At 42.0% G+C, this 27,017-nt stretch overlaps 1 protein-coding gene and 1 long non-coding RNA gene across 10 annotated transcripts in view; one reads left to right on the forward strand and one right to left on the reverse strand.

Annotated features, from left to right (window-relative positions):
• Positions 1 to 27,017, forward strand: part of BIRC6 (baculoviral IAP repeat containing 6) — a 771,630-nt gene that overhangs the window by 592,363 nt on the left and 152,250 nt on the right. For all 9 annotated transcript variants that reach the window (XM_063917949.1, XM_063917953.1, XM_063917952.1 and 6 more), the window contains 3 exons: positions 705 to 922; positions 9,669 to 9,827; positions 11,707 to 11,872. In XM_063917949.1, coding sequence (XP_063774019.1) covers positions 705 to 922; positions 9,669 to 9,827; positions 11,707 to 11,872 — 543 coding nt within the window. The remainder of the gene's footprint in view (positions 1 to 704; positions 923 to 9,668; positions 9,828 to 11,706; positions 11,873 to 27,017) is intronic.
• Positions 13,543 to 20,164, reverse strand: LOC134910193 (uncharacterized). Its single transcript, XR_010176140.1, has 2 exons — positions 19,082 to 20,164; positions 13,543 to 17,710 (listed from the first exon to the last, which is right to left on the reverse strand). It is a non-coding gene; the product is annotated as an uncharacterized LOC134910193 (long non-coding RNA).

Genomic DNA, 27,017 nt, shown 5'->3' on the forward strand with positions numbered 1-27,017 from the left:
ACTGCAGCCTAAAACTGCTGGTCACGTAAGATATTTAAGAAATTTAGAATTTGTAAATTCTCCTATGCATAAATGTGTGCAAAGCACAGGTGTGTTATCATATTAGACATGGCCATAATTCCTGATGTGTCTAACCTGCTTAATGCATACCAGGTCATTACTAAACTGCAAGGAGCCAGTACACCACCTTGTATGTTGTATTTATTTTTATAACAATGTGGTGTTGATTTTCTAGTAACTAAAAAAAAAAAAAATACAACACAAATTGGTCATGTGCAAAAAAGGCAGCTTTTACCGTTCAGGTCTCAAAGTAAGGCTGTAGACAAATTGGTAATAAAGTTAAATACAAGCTATTATTCCATGTTAACTCCATTTTAGGCTTCAAAAGATAGAGGTTGATTCACTATCAACAGTGATAACTAATGACTGGATTGATTTAGTGGCATGGTCCTGAATTAAGTTCAGTCTAGCATGGTTGTAAGATATTTTCTGGCCTCACTAACATGCTGAGAAGCCAGTAGAGATCTGGCCACTTGGTATTTGTGCCAAAGAGCTATAGCTTGTCCATTTTTTCTACCACCAGCTTAATTGGCCAATTTGGACATTGACAAAGTTGCTCTAGGAGCAGAATAAGCCCCTATCTTTCACTTGCAACGTTTGTTTAAATTATTAATGTGTTATTACTTTGTTTTGTTTTTCTCCAGGTCACATCTTACAGTCCCCATCTGCAAATGTCCTACCAACCCTTCCATTTCATGTTCTCCGCTCCTTATTCAGCACTATGCCACTCACAACAGATGACGGTGTGCTCTTGAGACGCATGGCACTTGAAATAGGAGCGATACATCTGATATTAGCCTGCTTATCTGCATTGAGCCATCATGCGCCCAGGATACCAAATTCCAGCTCTAATCAGACAGAGGTATGAAAAAGAATAAGAAAGTAATAATGGAAGGAATACTAATCTGTTGGAGTTATATAAATGTGTTTGTGTCTCTGGAGATTAAAAAAAAAAAAAAGCAAAAAAGGCAGTGGCACCCACCTAAACTGTTGTATGTGCTGGATTGGACTTGTCTGGTGGCAATCTTTCCATATAGGTGTACTAAAATATACTAGGAATGACAGAAGAACGCCTTGTTCCCAGAAAAAAACTCTAGTACACTCTTTACCCAATGAGCCAGCTGCAGGTATCTGTATCAAAAGTAAAGGTATACCCAAAAGACCATGAAACCTAATACACAAAGTGCTTTTATAAAGAGCTACTATTCATCAGCTTATTAGAGTAAGAAGGTATTTGCTCCACCTCTTTCTGCAGGTTGGATTGAGGTTTCTGTATGATACATTAGATAGATATATATACAGTACCAGTCAAAGATTAGGACACACCTTCTCATTCATTGGTTTTTATTTTTCTCTATCGTCCTAAGTGGATGCTGGGGTTCCTGAAAGGACCATGGGGGATAGCGGCTCCGCAGGAGACAGGGCACAAAAGTAAAGCTTTTACAGGTCAGGTGGTGTGTACTGGCTCCTCCCCCTATGACCCTCCTCCAGACTCCAGTTAGATTTTTGTGCCCGGCCGAGAAGGGTGCAATTCTAGGTGGCTCTCATAAAGAGCTGCTTAGAGAGTTTAGCTTAGGTTTTTTATTTTACAGTGATTCCTGCTGGCAACAGGATCACTGCAACGAGGGACAGAGGGGAGAAGAAGTGAACTCACCTGCGTGCAGGATGGATTGGCTTCTTGGCTACTGGACATGAAGCTCCAGAGGGACGATCACAGGTACAGCCTGGATGGTCACCGGAGCCACGCCGCCGGCCCCCTCACAGATGCTGAAGCAAGAAGAGGTCCAGAATCGGCGGCTGAAGACTCCTGCAGTCTTCTTAAGGTAGCGCACAGCACTGCAGCTGTGCGCCATTTTCCTCTCAGCACACTTCACACGGCAGTCACTGAGGGTGCAGGGCGCTGGGGGGGGGCGCCCTGGGAGGCAAATGAAAACCTTTAAAAAGGCTAAAAATACCTCACATATAGCCCCAGAGGCTATATGGAGATATTTACCCCTGCCTAAATGTACTAAATAGCGGGAGACGAGCCCGCCGAAAAAGGGGCGGGGCCTATCTCCTCAGCACACGGCGCCATTTTCTGTCACAGCTCCGCTGGTCAGGAAGGCTCCCAGGTCTCTCCCCTGCACTGCACTACAGAAACAGGGTATAACAGAGAGGGGGGGCAGAATAAATGGCAATATATATATATTAATATAAAAGCAGCTATAAGGGAGCACTTAATCATAAGGCTATCCCTGTCATATATAGCGCTTTTTGGTGTGTGCTGGCAGACTCTCCCTCTGTCTCCCCAAAGGGCTAGTGGGTCCTGTCTTCGTATAGAGCATTCCCTGTGTGTCTGCTGTGTGTCGGTACGTGTGTGTCGACATGTATGAGGACGTTATTGGTGTGGAGGCGGAGCAATTGCCAAATATGAGGATGTCACCTCCTAGGGGGTCGACACCAGAATGGATGCCTTTATTTGTGGAATTACGGGATAGCGTCAACTCGCTTAAGCAGTCGTTTGCCGACATGAGGCGGCCGGACACTCAATTAGTGTCTGTCCAGGCGCCTCAAACACCGTCAGGGGCTGTAAAACGTCCCTTGCCTCAGTCGGTCGACACAGACCCAGACACAGGCACTGATTCCGGTGGTGAAGGTGACGAATCAACCGTATTTTCCAGTAGGGCCACACGTTATATGATTTTGGCAATAAAGGAGATGTTACATTTAGCTGATACTACAGGTACCACTAAACAGGGTATTATGTGGGGTGTGAAAAAACTACCAGTAGTTTTTACCGAATCAGAAGAATTAAATGACGTGTGTGATGAAGCGTGGGGTGCCCCGATAAAAAACTGCTAATTTCAAAGAAGTTATTGGCTTTATACCCTTTCCCGCCAGAGGTTAGGGAGCGCTGGGAAACACCTCCTAGGGTGGACAAAGCGCTAACACGCTTATCAAAACAAGTGGCGTTACCCTCTCCTGAGACGGACGCACTTAAAGATCCATCAGATAGGAGGATGGAAAATATCCAAAAAGGTATATACACACATGCAGGTGTTATACTACGACCAGCTATTGCGACTGCCTGGATGTGCAGTGCTGGGGTAGTTTGGTCAGAGTCCCTGATCGAAAATATTGATACCCTGGACAGGGACAATATTTTACTGTCGTTAGAACAAATAAAGGATGCATTTCTTTATATGCGTGATGCACAGAGAGATATCTGCACACTGGCATCACGGGTAAGTGCTATGTCCATTTCGGCCAGAAGAGCTTTATGGACACGACAGTGGACAGGCGATGCGTAGAGGAGTTATTTGAGGTCGGTCTATCGGATTTGGTGGCCACGGCTACGGCCGGGAAATCCACCTTTCTACCTCAAGTCACTCCCCAACAGAAAAAGGCACCGACCTTTCAACCGCAGCCCTTTCGTTCCTTTAAAAATAAGAGAGCAAAGGGCTATTCATATCTGCCACGAGGCAGAGGACGAGGGAAGAGACAGCAACAGGCAGCTCCTTCCCAGGAACAGAAGCCCTCCCCGGCTTCTACAAAAGCCTCAGCATGACGCTGGGGCTTCGCAAGCGGACTCGGGGGCGGTAGGCGGTCGTCTCAAAAATTACAGCGCGCAGTGGGCTCACTCGCAGGTAAATCCCTGGATCCTGCAGATAATATCTCAGGGGTACAGGTTGAAATTAGAGACAGAGCCACCTCGCCGTTTCCTGAAGTCTGCTTTACCAACGTCCCCCTCAGAAAGGGAGACGGTTTTGGAAGCCATTCACAAGCTGTATTCTCAGCAGGTGATAGTCAAGGTACCTCTTCTACAACAAGGGAAGGGGTATTATTCCACTCTATTTGTGGTACCGAAGCCGGATGGCTCGGTAAGGCCTATTCTAAATCTGAAGTCCTTGAACCTATACATAAAGAAGTTCAAGTTCAAGATGGAGTCACTCAGAGCAGTGATAGCGAACCTGGAAGAAGGGGACTTTATGGTATCCTTGGACATCAAGGATGCGTATCTCCACGTTCCAATTACCCCTCACACCAGGGGTACCTCAGGTTCGTTGTACAAAACTGTCACTATCAGTTTCAGACGCTGCCGTTTGGTTTGTCCACGGCACCTCGGGTCTTTACAAAGGTAATGGCCGAGATAATATTTCTTCTTCGAAGAAAAGGCGTATTAATTATCCCATACTTGGACGATCTCCTAATAAGGGCAAGGTCCAGAGAACAGCTAGAGATGGGTTTAGCACTATCTCAAGAGGTGCTAAAGCAGCACGGATGGATTCTGAATATTCCAAAATCCCAATTAATGCCGACAACTCGTCTGCTGTTCCTGGGGATGATTCTGGACACAGTTCAGAAAAAGGTTTTTCTTCCCGAAGAAAAAGCCAAGGAGTTATCTGACCTGGTCAGGAACCTCCTAAAACCAGGAAAGGTGTCTGTACATCAATGCACAAGAGTCCTGGGAAAAAATGGTAGCTTCTTACGAAGCAATCCCTTTCGGCAGATTCCATGCAAAGGGATCTGTTGGACAAATGGTCAGGGTCGCATCTTCAGATGCACCTGCGGATAACCCTGTCGCCGAGGACAAGGGTATCCCTTCTGTGGTGGTTGCAGGAGGCTCATCTATTGGAGGGCCGCAGATTCGGCATGCAGGATTGGATCCTGGTGACCACGGATGCCAGCCTGAGAGGCTGGGGAGCAGTCACACAGGGAAGAAATTTCCAGGGAGTGTGGTCGAGCCTGAAAAAGTCTCTTCACATAAGCATTCTGGAACTAAGAGCAATCTACAATGCTCTAAGCCAGGCGGAACCTCTGCTTCAAGGAAGACCGGTGTTGATCCAGTCGGACAACATCACGGCAGTCGCCCATGTAAACAGACAGGGCGGCACAAGAAGCAGGAGGGCAATGGCAGAAGCTGCCAGGATCCTTCGCTGGGCGGAGAATCACGTGATAGCACTGTCAGCAGTATTCATCCCGGGCGTGGACAACTGGGAAGCAGACTTCCTCAGCAGACACGACCTTCACCCGGGAGAGTGGGGACTTCATCCAGAAGTTTTCCACATGCTATTAAACCGTTGGGTAAAACCAATGGTGGACATGATGGCGTCTCGCCTCAACAAAACACTGGACAGGTATTGCGCCAGGTCAAGAGATCCGCAGGCAATAGCTGTGGACGCGCTGGTAACACCTTGGGTGTACCAGTCGGTATATGTGTTTCCTCCTCTGCCTCTCATACCAAAGGTATTGAGGATTATACGGCAAAGAGGAGTAAGACTAGTGGCTCCGGATTGGCCAAGAAGGACTTGGTACCCGGAACTTCAAGAGATGGTCACGGACGATCCGTGGCCTCTACTTCTGAGAAGGGACCTGCTTCAGCAGGGTCCTTGTCTTTTTCAAGACTTACCGCGGCTGCGTTTGACGGCATGGCGTTGAATGCCAGATCCTAAAAGGAAAAGGCATTCCAGAAGAAGTCATTCCTACCTTGATAAAGGCAAGGAAGGAAGTCACCGCGAAGCATTATCGCCGTATTTGGCGAAAATATGTTGCGTGGTGCGAGCAGCGGAGTGCTCCGATGGAGGAATTTCAACTGGGTCGTTTTCCTACATTTCCTGCAATCAGGATTGTCTATGGGTCTCAAATTGGGATCTATTAAGGTTCAAATTTCGGCCCTATCAATATTCTTCCACAAAGAATTGGCCTCAGTCCCTGAGGTCCAGATTTTTATCAAAGGAGTACTGCATATACAGCCTCCTGTGGTGCCTAAGGTGGCACCGTGGGATCTAAATGTAGTTTTAGATTTCCTCAAATCCAATTGGTTTGAACCACTAAAGAATGTGGATTTGAAATATCTCACATGGAAAGTGACTATGTTACTGGCCCTGGCTTCGGCCGGGAGAGTATCTGAACTGGCGGCTTTGTCTTATAAAAGCCCTTATTTAATTTTCCATTCGACATAGGGCAGAGCTGCGGACGCGTCCGCATTTTCTCCCTAAGGTGGTATCAGCGTTTCACCTGAACCAGCCTATTGTAGTGCCTGCGGCTACAGACGACTTGAAGGACTCCAAGTTGTTGGACGTTGTCAGAGCCTTAAAAATATACATTTAAAGGACGGCTGGAGTCAGAAAATCTGACTCGCTGTTTATACTGTATGCACCCAACAAGTTGGGTGCACCTGTTTCTAAGCAGTCGATTGCTCGTTGGTTTTGTAACAAAATTCAACTTGTACATTCTGTGGCAGGCCTGCCACAGCCTAAATCTGTTAAGGCCCATTCCGCAAGGAAGGTGGGCTCATCTTGGGCGGCTGCCCGAGGGGTCTCGGCATTACAACTCTGCCGAGCAGCTACGTGGTCAGGGGAGAACACGTTTGTAAATTTTTACAAATTTGATACCCTGGCAAAGGAGGACCTGGAGTTCTCTCATTCGGTGCTGCAGAGTCATCCGCACTCTCCCGCCCGTTTGGGAGCTTTGGTATAATCCCCATGGTCCTTTCAGGAACCCCAGCATCCACTTAGGACGATAGAGAAAATAAGAATTTACTTACCGATAATTCTATTTCTCGGAGTCCGTAGTGGATGCTGGGCGCCCATCCCAAGTGCGGATTATCTGCAATACTTGTACATAGTTATTGTTAACTAATTCGGGTTATTGTTTAGGAAGCCATCTTTCAGAGGCTCCTCTGTTATCATACTGTTAACTGGGTTTAGATCACAAGTTGTACGGTGTGATTGGTGTGGCTGGTATGAGTCTTACCCGGGATTCAAAATCCTCCCTTATTGTGTACGCTCGTCCGGGCACAGTACCTAACTGGAGTCTGGAGGAGGGTCATAGGGGGAGGAGCCAGTACACACCACCTGACCTGTAAAAGCTTTACTTTTGTGCCCTGTCTCCTGCGGAGCCGCTATCCCCCATGGTCCTTTCAGGAACCCCAGCATCCACTACGGACTCCGAGAAATAGAATTATCGGTAAGTAAATTCTTATTATTTTAATTATTTTCTAAATTGTAGATTAATACTGAAGACATCAAAACTATGAAAGAACACATATGGAGTTATGTTGTAAAAAAAAAAAGTGTTCAAGTAGCCCACTTTTGCTTTGATGACAGCTTTGCACACCTGTGGCATTCTCTCAATCAGCTTCATGAGGTAGTCTCCTTGAATGGTTTTTCAACAGTCTGGAAGGAGTTCCCAGTGGTGCTGAGCACTTGTTGGCTGCTTTTCCTTCATTCTGTGGTCCAACTCATCCCAAACCATCTCAATTGGGTTTAGGTCGGGTGATTGTGGAGATCAGGTCATCTGACGCAGCACTCCATCACTTTCCTTCTTGGTCAAGTAGCCCTTACATAGCCTAGAGGTGTGTTTGGGGTCATTGTCTTGTTAAAAAACAAATGATGGTCCCAGTAAGCGCAAACCAGATGGGATTGGATGGCATGGTGCTGCAGAATGCTGTGGTAGCCATGCTGGTTAATTGTGCCTTGAATTCTGAATAAATCACCAACAGTGTCACCAGCAAAGCACAGCTCCTCCTCCTCCATGCTTCACAGTGGGAAACACACATGCAGAAACCATCCGCTCACATACTCTGCGTCTCACAAAGACACGGCGGTTGGAACCAAGAATCTCAAATATGGACTCATCAGACCAAAGTACAGATTTCCTCTGGTCTGATGTCCATTCCTTGTGTTTCTTGACCCAAACAATTTTCTTCTTCTTGTTGTTCATCCTCAGTAGTGGTTTCTTCGCAGCAATTCGACCATGAAGGCCTGATTCACGCAGTCTCCTCTGAACATTTCATGTTGAGATTTGTTTGCTACTTGAACTCTGTGAAGAATTTGTGTGTGCTCTAATCTGAGGTGCTGTTAAGTAGTGGTTTCTGAGGCTGATAACTCTAATGAACTTATCCTCTGCAGCAGAGGTTACTCTTGGTCTTCCTTTCCTGGGGTGGTCCTCATGAGAGCCACAGGGTATGCTGGGATGTGTAGTTCCACAGCAGCTGGAAGGCCACATTTTATTCCCCTGTGATACATCATACCCCAGGTTGTCACTGTTATGATAGCGAACATCGCTTACACATATATAGGCAAAACTGGGATGTAGTGGGAATCCCGGCGGTCAAAATACAGACGCCGAAATCCTGACCGCCAGAAGTGCTGCAACAGCTATTCCCACTCATGGGTGTCCATGACACCCATGGAGTGGGAATATAACCTCTGGCAAGCCACTTAGCCCGCAAGGGGCTTTGTTCCACTCCCCCTTCCCTACCGGCATTCTGACCATCGGGATTCCGACCGCCTGGATCCTGTACCCAACCCTTAACACTAGATAAAATAGTTTTCTATTTGTGTAAAATCCTAATTTATTTTAACTTTGCAATTAAGCTGTTAAGCTTTTATTAAATGTAGTGCTTTTGTTGTAATGCAGCACCTGTAGAGCTTTTAGGTATTGACTAAACATTTTTATTGACAATGTAGGTGTCTCGGCAGCTATTTTTATCACAGCATTCCCATCGTAGTAAAACTCCTGTTACACTTTATTAAACATGTAAAAGAACAATGAAACTTCAATAAATCGCATCTTTGAATGGGGGTTATTTTCCTTTTAACAGTCCTGTAGTGTACTACTATAAGTATAGTTAAATTGACTCTGCCCTGCGCAGAATGTTTTGTTTTGAACCAAAATGCTTTCACTAGTTCAAGGTGCTTTATATTCTGAAGCAAAACAGGTTGTACAGTTTATTCAAACTTGGCTCGTACACTCCTTCCTTGGCAGCCGTTTACAATTTGATGAAGCTGGCTTAAGCTCCTGGTTTTATGAAGCAGGTAGAAAGAAAAAAACAACATTCAGCATTGATAGCATCCAAGTTTTGGGATGTGTGCTGTGTAAATGTATAAAGTTGTCCACAGATTATATTTTTAGCATCTCATTAATGTTTGTAAATAAAATATTCTGAACCTCTGCAGACCCGCATTAATGGAAGCTGTGATGTAGAATAAAACTGTAGGACATTAACTCTCTTAAATGTCAAACGTACATGAGCAATGCTCACTTTGTAATGGGAGTGAAATTATATTGCAACCTCCCTTCACCCCGGGAAGAAAAAAAAATTCAGCCCAAACATGAATTTTATTCCAAGCATAAAAGCAGCTACAAGGGTTACCTCGCACAAACTACTTATGTTTAGCATTGTGCGGGTTGTGATATGTTATTTATTGACTGATTTCTGCAAATACTGGTTCTATGGCATGCGATCTGGATGCCAGCGGTCATGTGAACTGACGCTGGAAGACCGACCGCCTACACCCTGAAGGCAAGTATTGCGGTTAGGGTCTGGGTTGAGGGGTAGCCGTAGCCACCCGCCACCCCCCTTTCCTTTCCCTACAGAGTCTTAGCCCTAGCTGCCACCCCCACTATCTTAGCCCTAGATGCCAACCCAGTCAGATTAGGGAAGGGGACAACGGAGGGGTAAATTACTCCATCCACTGTCAGCATTCTAAAAGTCAGGATGCCGAGGTTGGTCATGTGACCGCCGGCATTACGTATTACACCTGTTTCTATAACGCAAATACCTGACCTATAATTGTGCGCCAAGATTTGTTTGGATCTCAAATTTTCTGTTTATGCTACAGGTTTCTAGCACTCACAGTAGTGGCACTTGTGAAGAACAGCAGCTTTATTGGGCCAAAGGCACTGGCTTTGGCACCGGATCTACTGCTTCAGGCTGGGACGTTGAACAGGCCCTTACAAAGCAGAGACTGGAGGAGGAGCATGTCACCTGTTTGTTGCTGGTAAATATTACCATTGTTGCTTGGATATTTAGTAAAGTATATTTCAGTTTTTTGTTTAGTCAATTTGGGGTTGATTTCTATCGAACACTTTTAATTGTATTTCCTTCTCTGACTGCCCTGTGTGTGTTGGATATATGATATTTATGTGACTTTACTAATGTAGTTCTACCGTATGTGTATTTCATGGGATTGGTAACTACTCAAGAAAGTGTCACACTGCTTATGGATACAATAGGTTTTGGTAAATGAAGAGCCGATAAAGTATTGGGCAGATATAATAAGCCTGGAGAAGTGATAAAGCAGTAATAAGCCAATTAGCTCCTGTCATTTTTCAAACCTGTAATGATTGGCTGGTGCGTTATGCTTAATCACTTCTCCAAGCTTAATACATCTGCCCGTACAGTATGTGCTGTTTCAGAAACTGTCACTACATACAATACATGGGCCGTGTTTGTTAATTTCCTGCATTTTGTATCCTTTTCAGCAAGTTTTAACGTTCTAGTCCATTGTTATCTAAAAGTATGGTATTGCTTTTATTTTCTCCTGTGAATCTAATAGATCTTTTATAAAGCATGGACAAATTACCCAGCACTGCTTATAGTAATAATTCTAAAAAGCAAACTAGTCTTCCATATACTTATATAAAATATAATGTATATTTGACTTGTCCATATAAGATTATAATAAAAATTAAGTGTGTGGAACACTTGCGTAAGGTAACAGAATAACAGTTTCTAACACTATTGGTGGGGATACATACTCCAGGAAATTATCATCCCACGCTAGGTGCATGTGGCCACTGGTGGTGTGCGGAGCCTTTAGTCATGCACTTCTGTTTAGTCATGTGCACTGTTCATTTAGTGCACATTTTTCTTAGAACTTTGCCGCGACCCTGAAGTTTGGGTAGAACTGCTTTGTCATACAGCATCTGTGATTCCTGTATTTGAGTTCAACAACGTAAAATACGGTTTTAGATTCAATAAACTGCAGACCTGTCACATTCTAATCTTTTTGTAATACTGTATTCGGGATTTAGAAAAGGATTGAAAGATTGCTTTGTGTTCATATAGATCCATATAAATGACTTAAAAAGATGAATCTCTTACAACAGCCATTTCTCTGGCCTTTTTCATGTGCTGCCTAAGCTTTCAGGTACATGTTACAGTACACCCTAATTCATTTCACTGAATAACAAATGTTTCATTTCTTATTTATGCCGAATTATAAACCTCATCCTGAGAAATTGAAGTAAACTTGTGTTTAGGCCCACAAGCTTTAACAAAGTCTGAGGCTTTCCTTAGTACAGTAGCTCCCATGTGAGACGTTTTGTTGGTAATCAAATATGGAATGTCAGATTTTCCAGTGTTAACTTGAAAGTTCCAGAAATTAACTTGATGATAGATAATCAAAACACATCAAATGAGGGCTTTATTTTCATTAACGAGGAATACGCGACATGCACTTCTACAGCTTTTGATGAACTATAAGTATACTATGCCCTGACCCTGCTGCTTAAGTTTTCTCAGGGAGATGGTTTTATCTACACTACCTACATACCAATATAATATATTTTGGTAGAAAAGGGGTTCCTAGGCAATGAAGCTCCGAGAACAACTAGATGGTTTTGGTTCATAAAGTTTATATTCCTTTAAAACAAGAATTTACTGAAATTCTTTTCTATTGTCATTTGAAAATGGGTTATAAAGAAACCAAAAGTCCACTCTGTGCCAAAATGCCTTGTTTGCTACTCTTTAAAGTGAATCAAGTTTCACCTTAACAATGTTTTTCATTTAAAGGATTCAATCAAGTTTTTTATTCACTGAACGCTCATATCCCAGAACAAACGTACTGCAAATCTGAGTCGTATTTCTTATTACAGGTTCTTGCTAGCTACATCAATCCATCTGGATGTGCAGTTAATGGTGAGCCACCAGCCAATGAGAGCAGAGGACAGAACAGTAATGCACTCCCATCTGTCTTGCAAGAGCTGCTAAGTCAGTCCTGTCTTATCCCAGCCATGTCGTCATACCTGCGTAACGACTCAGGTACTGTTCTTCGTTTTCATAATTCAGATCTATATAGTACCAATCGTCATGTAATGCAACATACATAGATTACACATTAATGTTTTGTAAAAGTCTTTTATTTGTATTAAATAGTAGTTGAATTAGTCACACGGATCACTTTATTGTAATTCTATTTTTATAATTGAAACATTTATTTTTGGTTATTTGTTGCAAATTTGTACGCTTTGTTTTTTGTTTTTAATAGGGGTGTGTTAATGCATATAGATTTTAGAAGAAAATCAAGTTGGTTAATCTGACAGTTGCTGGCACATAGAATTATAAAGAGCTTACATTAGTGGTCTATTTTTATTCTATTGGTCTGAGAATGGTCTAGGACTTTGTATACATTCTCTAGTATGACCGCTGCTCCAGCACACAATAAGAGGAGTTATTTCACCATACTGGTTTATATGTTCAGCCAGATGTTTAACCACTATCTGGTACATAGCTTCCATTAATATAGGATTTGGTCATGTGTCTCTGGTTTAGACGTGTCTTATTTCTCGGCAATAATAATAAATTAAAAAAAAACACCCCTGTAGCCAATGATCTTTAATATAAAACTGCAAGTGTTTTTTGTGAATTTTGTTGAGGTTATTATGTATTGTATATGTATTTTTAGTACATAGACTTAATTTGTTATCCGTCATGTATTGTTCTGGGAGCTCAAATGTAATTCATTTTTCTAATCCCCTTGTTACCGCAGATATATTTTGTTCTAAATACTTTGAGACTTTCCAATGAACAATATTTGGGAGTGACATTAGCAGCTGTTTTCTGTGAAGTGATTTGTAATTCTAGGTTTTGGGGTGCTTATGCTTAATCTTAGTATCTGGAAGTTGTTTTCTTAGGATTTTTTGTATTTTTTCACTGTATCCGGAGCAACTTTTTTTATTCCTGTGCAATGTTAACATTATTAGATAATGTTGCTTTACGGCGTTACTGTTTATATTAGTGATCTTCATGGTGACTTTTTTTTTTTTATATAAAGTTACCAAATAAAAATCCAAATAAAGTAGCTTGTTGGAAGTGAAAATTTCTCTAAATGTATGTTTTACTTTTATTTCACATACATGTTTTTGTGGTGATAATGTGGACATTATTCAAATACTTAAGGACTTGATTTGTTACTTTGAGATGCTTAATGGGCATGGCCCAAAAAATAGTGAATTTTATTTGTCTGACCCTTAAACCCATACAATTTGTTGGTTCGAGTTCAGAACATGGGACCTCCTGGATTATCTTAACTAAACTGCTTCAGAACATCACTAAACTTGTTCAGAACATTAAAAAGTGTACGCTTGCCACGTTCATGTTAAATGTCCACGTGGAGAGTGATACTGCTAGGCCAGGGGTCCCATGTTCTGAACTTGAGCTTAATTTGTTTAATGTTATGGGTCATTAATCAATTAAAATGCTTTTAAATTCATGTGTCATTGTCTACCACTCCTTAATAGGTGTGAAGTACCATTTAGTTAATCAATTGTATGTAGAACAATATCAGTTCTACAGCATATTGTTGTTAAAAAAAAAAAAAAAAAAATCCCCTTTGCACCAGCGAACTAAAAAATTCTAATGAGCACCTAACATGTGTAGCTCTATTAAGCTTCCATCCCTCTCAGGAGTGTTAACAAAAACGCTAATCCAAGTTGACTTTAAATGATTATTTTATTAATAAGATCATAAACAATACATTTTAAATTTTTTGTCGGCATTCCTCATTTCCATCTGTTAAAGGGAAATTATCTTTTCAAAATCATTGTAGCATTAAGCAAAGTAGTGCGCTCCTCTTTCATGGACACTGTTGACCGCACCCTATCAGTATTCATGGATCCATGGCTTGTATTAAGTACATTAAAAATTTCACCCGCTTGCTCCATATCTATTATTTTGTTCATCAGGTTGCAAAGCTCAAGACGCCTCTACCGTCAGAAGTAAGCCCTGATTGGTCAAGTGTACGTTGTACGAATGAAAGCAAATTCCTTATTGGTTGCTTAGTGTGCCAGCACAATACTATATGCACCCTATGTCTTACCTTAAATAAGCTCTTACAAAATTAGTATGGTTTTAAAACAGAAGTTATGCGGTATTAAGGTTTTTTCAGCGCTTCCTATTTTATTCTGTCTATGGAGAATCTATGGCATCCAAAGACCGAGTTACTTTTATACTAAAGATGTGTAAAAAAATTTTTTTTTTGCTGCTCACTTTCTGTTGTAATGACAATAATATATTTTGATATTTGTTTATGTATACTTATCGATATCCTGTATTTCAAGTCTGCTATCCTAAACAAATCTAGCTCTTTGGGTTTTTTGAATGTTGGAGTATATGTTTTTACTTTTAAAGCGTTTTGATGTCCTTTTCCAATGACCTCAGTGTAGTGGGCATGAAATGGTAACGGCTGTGCAGACCATTGAAAGTATGACCTGTAGTAATGTAAACTTGCCCTGTTTTTGTTCAGAGTGAAATAACGGCATAATACAAATTAATATTTTTTTGAAGATGGGTGTATAATGTTCTACTCGTGATTTAAGTTGCGATAATATGGAAGTGCTGTTCCCAAGCGCCTTCTAGCCTTATGGAATGTGACACACACCTGTCCAGCTCAGTTTCTCCCAGGAAATTTATAATGTTGGCTACTATGCTGATGTATAACGCACTTTCCATACCTTGTTCCCAGAAAGAGACAAAGCTGGCTGCTGCAACAAGATGCAGATTGTTACACTTCTAGTTTGGAAAAAAATCACTGCCAATGACTCTTAAATTCTGACTTTCATGTATTCACATACATTGTGGTCTTTGTAATGTTGAAGTGTGTTTTCACTGTTTTCTGCCTTATACTGTATCTACATTTTCTGTCACATGGTATTTGGTGACTGCTATTTGTAGAAAGTAAAGAGTAGGCATTGTAAGAAAGAAGTTATGTGCCCCGAATGGAAGTCAGAAGCACTAATAGCAAAGTGAAAGGTAGTTTAGCTTTGAAATTGACAATTATTTACATCACCAATATGCAATGGGATATGTTTCCTCCCCAAACTTGCAACTCGCCCTAGTGGGGGGGGGGGAAATATACTTATTACCATGCAGCTCACTCTCACCTCACTAGCATGTACTCATGGAATTACAGGACAAGGTAGGTGTTATCTTTTGGATCTAAAATCATATTTCTCTGTCTATATGGCATAGCACAGTAGTTGGACATGTTTGTGTTTTATACAGTACAGGTTGTGGGCTGTTAGTGCCCGTGATATTAAAAGAGCAAGTTAAATAGCTCCATCTCTAATAAACTTTTAATCAGTACTTCTTTCTAGCACAACCCTGATTGAGCACGTGTGCAAGTGGTTGACCACTTTATATATTGGCATATATTGTCCAATAGATGTAATAATAATTTTTTCTTTTCTTTTTTTTATATAAATGACTAATAATTCATGTATGTATTCTGACAAGTCATGTGTCACAGCAGCTTTGTACTTTATTCAGATTTATTCAGAAATGGCTATTCTGTTACTAAGCGTCTGTTCCCATCACTTGGCAAGATTTAGAACATTATTGCTTTATGCAAAGTGAGCATGTGGGCACTTAGTGTTCATTTTAATGATTACACTGTATAATTTGATCAAAAAATGAAATTCATTTTTTTTAATATTTTGGTTATAAAAGTCATAATGATAACTAGAGATGTCTGCATATTATATCTCTTATAATAAATTTGAGAACGATTAACACTGAGGGGGGTATAGGTAGATTATTACCTCCTGAATTTGTAACATCATGAATGTTGGGCTTCAGTTACTGATCACATTAATTAGGGCACTTGTGTTTTTGATTCATGTGGTATGTGACTTTTTACTTAAGTAACACTCCTATTGATTTATATGCATGGTGTGCCAGCAGATGTAATGTCCTCTGTGGTACAATGTGTTTGTCAATAACTAACACATCATGAAACCATCTCTATCCAAGACCATGTACAGTTCTCTGTTAAAAGAAGAAATCTTTTTTCTACCTGTTTGGCAGCTGCAGCGCCCCCCCTATTACAGCAGTTTCCACTTAAGATTATGCATTTTGTAGAGGATCTAACCAGTGTGCAGAATGCCTTAAAATAATTGGACAACCAATGCACATTAACGGTCACTCCCTCGTACCCCACCAACAAGTGGCTATGTACTGTATATTGTTTTTAATAGAAACCTGAATTCTCTGACCCTGGTCTGGCATTAACCAGAGTCATATATTATTATTTCTGTGCATGGCTTTTCTTATGTGTATGGAGTGCACTATATAGTAAATTTAAATAAACCAGTGTAATCCCAGTGACCTAACTACACACCTGGCAAAGCACCTTTACCAGTGTCACTAAAGCGTATGTGTGTACCATAGGTGGTAAATGTAAAGCACCACCTTCGCTGACAAGAAATCGAATAAAGTTAGAACTAAGTCACTGTATAGTCACGTGTGTAAATACTGTTTATACAATACACCCTTAAATGACAAGTGGGCATACAGAGCAGCAGACTTAGCTGTGCAGACACTGTAGCACACATTGAACAAACCTCCAAGCTTTTTCTGTGTGTTAAAAATGTATGTTCTTTAAATGTAAGATAAGATGTAGCAATATTTGTACAAACCACTTAAAATGATCCAGGTGAAACTGGTGCTTTGTTGTACTTGGTAATATAAATGACTATTTCCTCAAGTGTTAGCGCTACATGTGAGACCTGGAGAGTGTTGAAATAATTTCTGTATGGATGAGGGGGCTTGTTACTCATTAAACAAAATTTACAAATGTACAAAAAAAGCAGAGCTCTGTGTATTTTCCTTCTCTTGTCTCCATGCCCCTAAGTGTTCTGGTTTCTTTTTTCCATAGTTAATCTTAAACCACAGTTGTTAACGTTTTCACTAGCAATCCCCACACTGCCACAATTTCCCACGTTACAGTTATCACTATCTTACCTAGTGCTCATTGCAACCTAATATTGTAACCTAGCTCTTAATGGCTTACACGTTCCCTGTCTATCCCTAACTTTCCTTTGTCCAAGCATGGATGAATTGATTAAAACATTTTATTATTGTATACCTTGTAAATCACAGTAATTGTTAAAGCAGAGTTGTTTTTTAAGGTGACATTTTTAGTAAGGTGCTTTAAAAAATATATTTTGGGGGGAAAAATGTATTGAAATGTGTTATAATCCATCCGTTGATGTACCTGTATGGAAGCATATAGTAGGAAAGTCTTCTATGGAATTTAAGAAAAGTTTGTATGTTTTTTTTTCTACTCATGGTGAGTGAGTGAGATGCCATAAGATGGACACGACTGTAGAAATATTATTTCCTGTATCTTGGATATTATGGCAGTAACACAGCACTCCAGGGCTTTATTAAAAGTGATGCACAGTTGCACCTCCGCATGTGAGTGATTCCTGCTCATCTTCGTTTCATACTCCTATCTACATTGGCAAATGCGCTCCATTGCCCATGGTCCAACTAGGCACTTAGCACTGGAATGTATTGGATGGTCTGAGGAGCCTCCTTGACGTATCTTCGTATCCCCTGCCATTTGTTATGCAATCACTGAGGTTTCACCCTCACTTGTTAATCAGCCAGCGTAGAGCAAGACCATCAGAGGGTGGTATAGATGTACACAAACACGATGACAAACAGGTTCAAAACAGTCCCTATAATTCCCAGCATGGCTAAAATGGACTCCTCTTTCTCTTCTTTCTCCTCTTGCTTCTTCACTTCCGCTGCTGCTGCTGTTAGAGCAGACGTGACCATGTTTCTCAGAAATGTCTTCAGCAATCCTCCGAAGACTAACTAGAAGAAATGGGTCAGAAGGAGAAAAATAAAATGTTACTTTTTACAATGCTTCTCCACAGCACACTGTTTAGGTGACATGCTGGTGTGTGAGGAGGGTCCAGGTACAAGGTAAATGAAGTAGAAATGACAAAGCCGTACTTAAAAGTGTGAGCTCTTTGTCATCACAATACCCATAAACTAAACCATGCAACTCTCCCATCGTAGCCTAACGTGTCCCTCTTTTGATAGAAATATTATGTAGCCAAGCTAAATTGATGTTGGGAACCTAGAAGCCCATATAGCAATGGTTAATAAGGACATTGTAGGTCAGTATTAGGCAAATATCATGTTATTAAAAAAATGAGAAAGTGCTCCTGTTTAAACGAGATGCTTGCAACCAGCCAACCATTGTGTATTTGTCTTTAATGTATCTTCATATCCATTGTACTGGACATGGCTATTGACATACTGATAAATTGAGTGCTCTATAATCCATTTGTACACTTGCAATTGAATTGCCAGTTAACCCCCTTCAGTTCGGGAGAGCATTGCTTTGTTATGTCGGTGGTGGGTGGGCCCCTTCATGAAGGGAGACTGCTATTATTTATAATCACTTGCTGTGCCACGTCCTATCAATACGTTACCAGTGTTTTATCTAATTACCATTATTTTGTTTCTACAATTAAAATGCAGATTTGGGTGGCTTGATGTTATACTTAAAGACAAAATGGGTTAAATTCTACATACTCCATTTCTTTATATAACTCTGTTCCCTATAGGCTATTACAGCCACATATACATGCATTTCTGCAAGTGAAAGCTTTTTTGCCTGCTGTATTTCTATAACACATTTAAATTGGTCTATTAAGCAGAACATTGATTTTTACAGTGTTAAAATACCATCAGCCACATTTATTGAATACATTTTTACTTTCGTGTGGCAATCTCCTGACAGCATCCGTGTAGCAACCCAGATGATCTCAGGCACCATATATAGCCATTGTTCTGTTAGAAATCTCCATTTTATACAGCCTCTTTGGTGGATTAACTAAAACATCTTATCTCATTACAATGAACAAATGCAGTATGTTTGCTGTGTGTCACGCCCATGACCAATTTCATCTTCAGTGTCTATTGTACCTTTCATGATGAATAATTAAAACTGGCTAGCGATAATAAAGATTCCTAGTGGCAGGTGTATGCTGTGTACAGCTCTCTGTCTCCATTACTGAGGGTACTATAGTTCAGTGTACTGAATAGGCGACGGAGTGTGTGTTTTGAGCTTTTTTTTTTTCCTTTGCACGGGCAATTAGTTGAGGGATTCCTTTTATTTTCAGCATGCATGCATTCAAAATGTGATTTGGATTATGAATAAGCATTGCTTCTTACCCTATTCTGCATCAGGAGTACAGTGGCATCAGGCATGCTTCTGTGTCCCCAACACAATGGAAAGCCAAGCTTTTATCTTCCAGCAGAGCTGTACCACACATGTGTACAGTCAGTACATGTACTAGCCCTCGCCTGTTCCCCCTAAATAATGAATGGCAAGGAGTAACAAAATTCACGGATGCTTAGTCTGTTATTAATCCAATGAATCCAGGCGACGGGAAAAAGATGATACTCTCAATATTGAACCACAGCGTGAGAACAGCTTTCCAGGAGGCTTGTACTCAGTTCAAATCCAACTTGTGATTTTTTTTTTCTCTCTCTCTCTCCCCCCATTCAGCAGGCAGCTCTTACCGTTAAAGGATTTTCATTGACCTAATAGAGCTCTGTTTCCAGATTTTTCCTTATGAGATTGTAAGTCACCCTTTCGTCTGGTGTGTCTTTCTGGTAACATGATTTTAGATCCAGTAGTACTTGAGCTCCATCGCAGGCTGTTCTGGAGACTTGCATAATCTAAGTACCATTTCCAAGTCCCAGGCACACTTTACACCTAAGCAGGCATCATTGGCAGATAGTTCCAAGACATCATTCTGGACATGATATAACTCTGCAACTAAACCCCAGCAGAGGAGAGTGGCCGTGCTCTAGGTTGCATTAGCGTGCCGTGACATTGACTAAACACGCACCTGGCACTTGCAGAATAAAGTGGCTACAAGCTGCCCTCCCAGACAGTGAGTTGCATAACAATGCGCAGCAGCACCATTGTCAGGCCAGGCACATTTGAAATCTGCAACAATTCCAGAGAGTAGCTTGTGCATACAGCAGGGGAGGGGAGTGAGAGAGTTAACCCCAGTCCTGGAAGCTGTAAGGGAAAGCTGCGTGACAAATGGTGACATTAGGGCACTGGAGCTGAAAAGCTGCTTCTACCTTTTTTGTTTCTCCATGCTTTGTTACGACAGGCATATTGTTTTAAGGAAGGCACTGCCTCTCTCTTTATAGTCACTCATCGCAGCTCGCCACCCAAATCAGATGGGTCACAGTGCATGCGTCATGAAGCTGTAACCATTGCTGATGACTGGAGGGTAATGTCCCTCGAGCATCTGTTTGTGGAAAGCAATTATTTGAGCTAACCTTTTGAAAATTGCAAAGTGTATGTGTACATGTCCATTTATGCATGTGTGTGCGCTTATGTTGGAGAATTTTGTATTTAATCATTTGCATTCTAAAAAAAAAATAAAAAAAAAAGATTGTCACAGCAATATCCTAAAAACAGTCTGGTATGACGTTAATTATTTGCTTTATAGCAGCCTATTAATGATCGAGAATCTAGAGCTGACTGCTGACTTACCATGAAAATGTCATATAAAGATTCTGAATAGCATTCCATTAAATGGCTTTAACATATGGCATGAATTACTGTCAAATTACTAAAAATAGTATAAATGCATATTAGATCTGTATAAAAGGTTTGGTTTTCACCATCACTATCTGTGACTTTTATTTTACATTTACATAAGTAACACACTCCAAAAGAGTAATTATAAATGAACATTGATGTATCTATTTAATTTGACAAGATCCTCATTTAAATCAGAAAGGACATACCTTGTATGCAATATTTTATATTGACGTTAGATTTGACATTGATAATTGAGCATTGCTCTTGGACTTGCACTTTTAACATGATTGTCAACGGGATTGACGTTTTTCAATTGCTTTATTTCGTTTTCTGCAGTTATAGCTTTAAGCTACACATTGCACTTGTAAATGATAAACTAATTAGGGGAGTATGTATTAAAGCTCGGAGAGAGATAAAGTACTAGCCAGTCAGCTTCTGCCTTACATTTTACAGGCTGTGTTTGAAAAATAACAGGAGCTGATTGGTACTTTATCGCTCTCAATTTTAACTCTCTCTGAGCTTTTGATAAATACCTCCTTAAAAGTATTATTGTTGGAATCAGTAGTGAATCTGTCAGTTTCTGTTCTTGTGCTTCAGCCACAAGCATCACGTCGGAAATTACAATACAAATATTTAGGGGTCAACTCCATTAAATTGTTCCAACAAACTAATTTTTGTCTGAGCAAGTAAGTGCTACTACATGCCGCACTTACGGTATTTCCGCATTCGCTGATTTTTGTTTGCGGACCCTAAGGGCTAAATGGGCTCCCAAACACCTCATTCTTAAAGCCCATTAATACTTTCAATAGAAGTTTGACTTTGGTCAGTTGGGTCTATTTTTTTTTATATATGTAGATATTAAGGTATGGGTAATTTTAAAGTACATGTACATTTTTCTTAAAGTCTCCTGAACCTTTTTTTTTATAACTATATAGTTGTTTTATAACCATCAATCCAATAGAAAAAATGCAGTCGTTTACATTTCTGCAGACATGTAACAACTACTACTACGGTATGTGGTTTAATAGATATGAGAAATAAATACATATTGTTTCATATTATGAACATCCTGCGTACAAACAAGTATAGCAAATTCATTGTGGTGATTTTTCTCTCCTTGGTATGCAGCTGTACACCATTTTCCTGTACCGCACAGGATTGGTAACTTGCACATTTGTTGTATGATCTGTTTAATGTGTGTCTGCCTGGGGATGCCGATAGCAGCACATTGGTACATGTTTTACTTAAAAGAACCCTGATGTGAGAGTAGGTTGCTCAAGTTGTTAGAATAGCTTATTACCCTATAGACCAGGGCTATTCAACTAAGATTTTGAGTGGGCCACCTTGTAAAGTTCAGGAGATTTAGAGGGCTGAACATTTTGAGTTTTATTATAAGAACACAAGTAAAGTTTAAAATATACTGTGTATTACACATGCAGTTTTATATGCCATCAGACTCCTGCCCTGTAGGGCATCAGCATATGTCACTTGTCCCCATGCTCACCAGCTCGTCATACATATGTCCTCATGCACAGCAGCTACTGTCGCTAGTGCCCCTTGTTTTCATTGTCACACAATAGTGCACATTCTTCGCATTATGCCACACACAGCAGAGCACCTTTTTCACATTATGCTACACACGATTACCAATTCACATGCCACGCAGTAGTGCCCCGTGTTCACATGCTGCCACGAAGTAGTGCCCCGTGTTCACATGCTACCACAAAGTAGTGCCCCGTGTTAACATGCCACGCAATATTGCCCCATGTTCACATGCTGCCATGCAGTAGTAGTGCCCCTTGTTCACACTTTTCATTGACATTAGGATGATGTCAAATGTGTACCTTTACCTGCCTCATGACTGTGTCCATTAAGCTAGAATTCATTGTAACTTGTCATGCATTGTAAGTTTTTAATGCCCACATGCTTAGCATGAACACTAGTAATGCTCGCACTGTGCAGAAGAAGTTGTTACATGTGACCACCTCAGCCAATAAGGGGTAATTAAATTGGCCATGGTACTTTACCATGGGCTAATTGAAGCAGTGGGGCTATTCAGTTATCCCCTAAGGCAGGCCTGGCCAACCTGTGGCTCTCCAGCTGTTGTGAAACTACACATCCCAGCATGCTCTTCCACAGTTTTAGTATTCCCTAATAGCAAAACTGTGGCAAAGCATGCTTGGAATTGTAGTTTCACAACAGCTGGAGAGCCACAGGTTGGCCATGCCTGCCCTAAGGCAACCAACAAGCTGCAGGTAACAGCTCTATTTACTTTTTTCGAGTCTAAGCAGGGATCCGGACTATAGGTAGATAGGTTGACCCTTTATGGTTGACTTGCATTAGGTCGACCTATGAAAAGTTGATATGGACAAAGGGTTGACACACTTCTTTTGTGGGGGGGTTCATGTTTTTAAACTTTTTCCATCCTTGACTATCCTTGTCACAATTCGTATCCTTTAGTAACCTTGTGTCGAGAGGAGCAAGACACCGTGCCTGAAGCGCGGCAAGTGTCGACCATTACCATGTCGACAATATGGGGTTGACCTAGACATTGTAGATCTTGTATACCACACCCGTCTCAGGAGGCTAGAAAAGAAATCCACAATAAATAGCCTGTTTTCAGGTGCAACTGCCATGTTCACATATAGGTCCAAAAATGTATCCCTGATTCTATGGGTTAACACCAGTTGACACTTAATTTACTGGGCAAATAAAAGGGGCTCTAATTGAATAACCCTGGGTGTGAAAGCCGGAGGCTACCATTCTTTTTCACACCTGGTAAATTATCGTGGCTAATTAAATTCCCCCCTTACCTGATTCTTATTGACTTGCTGTTTCACGTGAAAGTCAACAAGAACAGCCTGATTCTTATTACCTACTGCATGTCACCGCTATTAGTGTATGGGGTTGCAGGCCAATTTGCATTGGCTTGCGGGGTGCGAGTTGAATAACCCTGCTATAGTTCTCGCATGGAGCCAAAAAAAATGTTCCTCTATGTTGCCAAGCAGGTATATTCATTACCTAAAATTGTGAAAAAAATATATAATCTTTTCTTTTTAAACTTGAGCTAATGCTGGGTACAGGTACACACTAGCCGATATATATTGAGCGCTCAATTGGACAGCCGACCTATTGCTAGTCCATTGGCCAGGGTGTAAAAGTGATAGGTCTATGAACAACGTTGTTCATAGACATGTTGCGTCGGCCTTCCAGCACAGCCGATGAGCAATATATCTACAGATATATTGGTGCATTGTGCTGTGTACACAAGCCGGCGGTGATTGACAGCGCAACTGAGTGGGCACATGTAAATGCCCGCCTAGTTGTGACATCACTCGCGACAGATCGGGAGTGTGTATGCACAACTCATTGACCGATCTGCAAATATATATACAGGTGGATCAATTGATATGCAGATATATCTATAAGTGTGTGTACCCATCATTCCGCTCATTAAAATTAAATAAAAATTTGGACACTGAAATCAGACTACAGCTTTAATTTTTTAATTTTTTTGCAAGAAGTTACTAATCTATAGGTACCTCCTTTCTGAGATAGTGGCACCCTGGAAAGTCATTATTTCAGAAATATTTTGTTTTGCTTGAGCTCCCATTTTTAGTCAATTGGAAGTGATATAAGGTAATCTGTATATTTGTTTTTTGTCCCAGAATTCTACCACCTCCTACTCCTTTAGATATTTGCATTTGCGCGTAAACATGAAAACCAATGTTTCTCTAACGTCCTAGTGGATGCTGGGGACTCCGTAAGGACCATGGGGAATAGACGGGCTCCGCAGGAGACAGGGCACTTTAAGAAAGAATTAGGACTACTGGTGTGCACTGGCTCCTCCCTCTATGCCCCTCCTCCAGACCTCAGTTAGAATCTGTGCCCGGCCGAGCTGGGTGCACTTTAGTGAGCTCTCCTGAGCTTGCTAATAAGAAAGTATTTTGTTAGGATTTTTTATTTTCAGAGAGATCTGCTGGCAACCAGCTCTCTGCTACGTGGGGCTGAGGGGAGAGAAGCAGACCTACTAACTGCGGATAGGTCATGCTTCTTAGGCTACTGGACACCATTAGCTCCAGAGGGATCAAACACAGGAACGCACCCTTGGCCGTCCGATCCCGGAGCCGCGCCACCGTCCCCCTCGCAGAGCCAGAAACCGGCGTGTGAAGCAAGAAGACGTCAAAAGCGGTGGCAGAAGACTCCAGTCTTCATATGAGGTAGCGAACAGCACTGCAGCTGTGCGCCATTGCTCCCACATCAAACCCACACACTCCGGTCACTGTAGGGTGCAGGGCGCAGGGGGGGGGGGGCGCCCTGGGCAGCAATTAAGTACCTCTTGGCATAAAAGGGCATATATACAGTTGGGCACTGTATATATGCAAGAGCCCCCGCCATTATTTTACACAAAATCACGGGACAGAAGCCCGCCGCTGAGGGGGCGGCGCTTCTTCCTCAGCACTCACCAGCGCCATTTTCTCTCCACAGCTCCGCTGAGAGGAAGCTCCCCAGGCTCTCCCCTGCAGATTCACGGTAGAAAGAGGGTAAAAAGAGAGGGGGGGCACATAAATTTAGCGCAATATCAGTATATACAGCAGCTACTGGGTAAACACTAAGTTACTGTGTAATTCATGGGTCATATAGCGCTGGGGTGTGTGCTGGCATACTCACTCTCTGTCTCTCCAAAAGGCCTTGTGGGGGTTCTGTCCTCAAATAGAGCATCCCCTGTGTGTGTGGTGTGTCGGTACGCTTGTGTCGACATGTTTGACGAGGAAGGCTATGTGGAAGCAGAGCAGGTGCAGATGAATGTGGTGTCTCCGCCGACGGCGCCGACACCTGATTGGATGGATATGTGGAAGGTGTTAAATGATAATGTAAACTCCTTGCATAAAAGGTTGGATAAAGCTGATGCCTTGGGACAGTCAGGGTCCCAACCCATGCCTGATCCTACAGCGCAGAGACCGTCAGGGTCTCAGAAGCGCCCACTATTCCAAATTGTTGACACGGATATCGACACGGATTCTGACTCCAGTGTCGATGGCGATGATGCAAAGTTGCAGCCTAAAATGGCTAAAGCCATCCGCTACATGATTATAGCAATGAAGGATGTATTGCACATCTCAGAGGAAAACCCTGTCCCTGCCAAGAGGGTTTATATGTTTGGGGAGAAAAGGCAAGAAGTGACTTTTCCCCCTTCACATGAGTTAAATGAGTTATGTGAAAAAGCTTGGGATTCTCCTGATAGGAAAATGCAGATTTCCAAACGGTTACTTATGGCGTATCCTTTCCAGCCAACGGACAGGTTACGCTGGGAATACTCCCCTACGGTAGACAAAGCTTTGACACGCTTATCTAAGAAGGTAGCCCTGCCGTCACAGGATACGGCCTCCCTAAAAGATCCTGCGGATAGAAAGCAGGAAGGTACCCTTAAGTCCGTTTATACACATTCAGGTACCCTACTAAGGCCGGCAATTGCGTCGGCCTGGATGTGTAGTGCTGTAGCAGCATGGACAGATACTCTGTCTGAGGAGCTTGATGCCTTGGACAAGGATACTATATTGCTGACCCTGGGGCATATAAAAGACGCTGTCCTATACATGAGGGATGCCCAGAGAGACATTTGCCTACTGGGCTCTAGAATAAATGCAATGTCAGCTTCTGCCAGAAGGGTCCTGTGGACTCGGCAATGGACAGGTGATGCCGACTCAAAAAAAGCACATGGAGGTTTTACCTTATAAGGGTGAGGAATTGTTTGGGGACGGTCTCTCGGACCTAGTTTCCACAGCTACGGCTGGGTAGTAAATTTTTTTGCTATATATTCCCTCACAACCTAAGAAAGCACCGTATTACCAAATGCAGTCCTTTCGATCACAAAGAGGCAAGAAAGTCAGAGGTGCGTCCTTTCTTGCCAGAGGCAGGGGTAGAGGAAAGAAGCTGCACAATACAGCTAGTTCCCAGGAACAGAAGTCCTCCCCGACTTCCACTAAATCCACCGCATGACGCTGGGGCTCCACAGGTGGAGCCAGGAGCGGTGGGGGCGCGTCTCCGAAATTTCAGCCACCAGTGGGTTCGCTCACGGGTGGATCCCTGGGCTATACAGATTGTGTCTCAGGGATACAAGCTGGAATTCGAAGTGATGCCCCATCACCGTTACCTCAAATCGGCCCTGCCAGCTTCCCCCATAGAAAGGGAAGTAGTGTTAGCGGCAATTCACAAATTATATCTCCAGCAGGTGGTGGTAAAGGTTCCCCTCCCTCAACAGGGAAGGGGTTACTATTCCACAATGGTTGTGGTTCCGAAACCGGACGGTTCGGTCAGACCCATATTGAATTTAAAATCCCTGAACATTTACCTGAAAAGGTTCAAGTTCAAGATGGAATCGCTAAGGGCGGTCATTGCAAGACTGGAAGGGGGGGATTTTATGGTGTCTCTGGACATAAAGGATGCTTACCTGCATGTCCCCATTTATCCACCTCATCAGGAGTACCTCAGATTTGTGGTACAGGACTGCCATTACCAATTCCAGACGTTGCCGTTTGG

The sequence above is a fragment of the Pseudophryne corroboree genome, chromosome 4 (genome assembly GCF_028390025.1).
Source record: "Pseudophryne corroboree isolate aPseCor3 chromosome 4, aPseCor3.hap2, whole genome shotgun sequence".
Lineage (NCBI taxonomy): Eukaryota > Metazoa > Chordata > Amphibia > Anura > Myobatrachidae > Pseudophryne > Pseudophryne corroboree.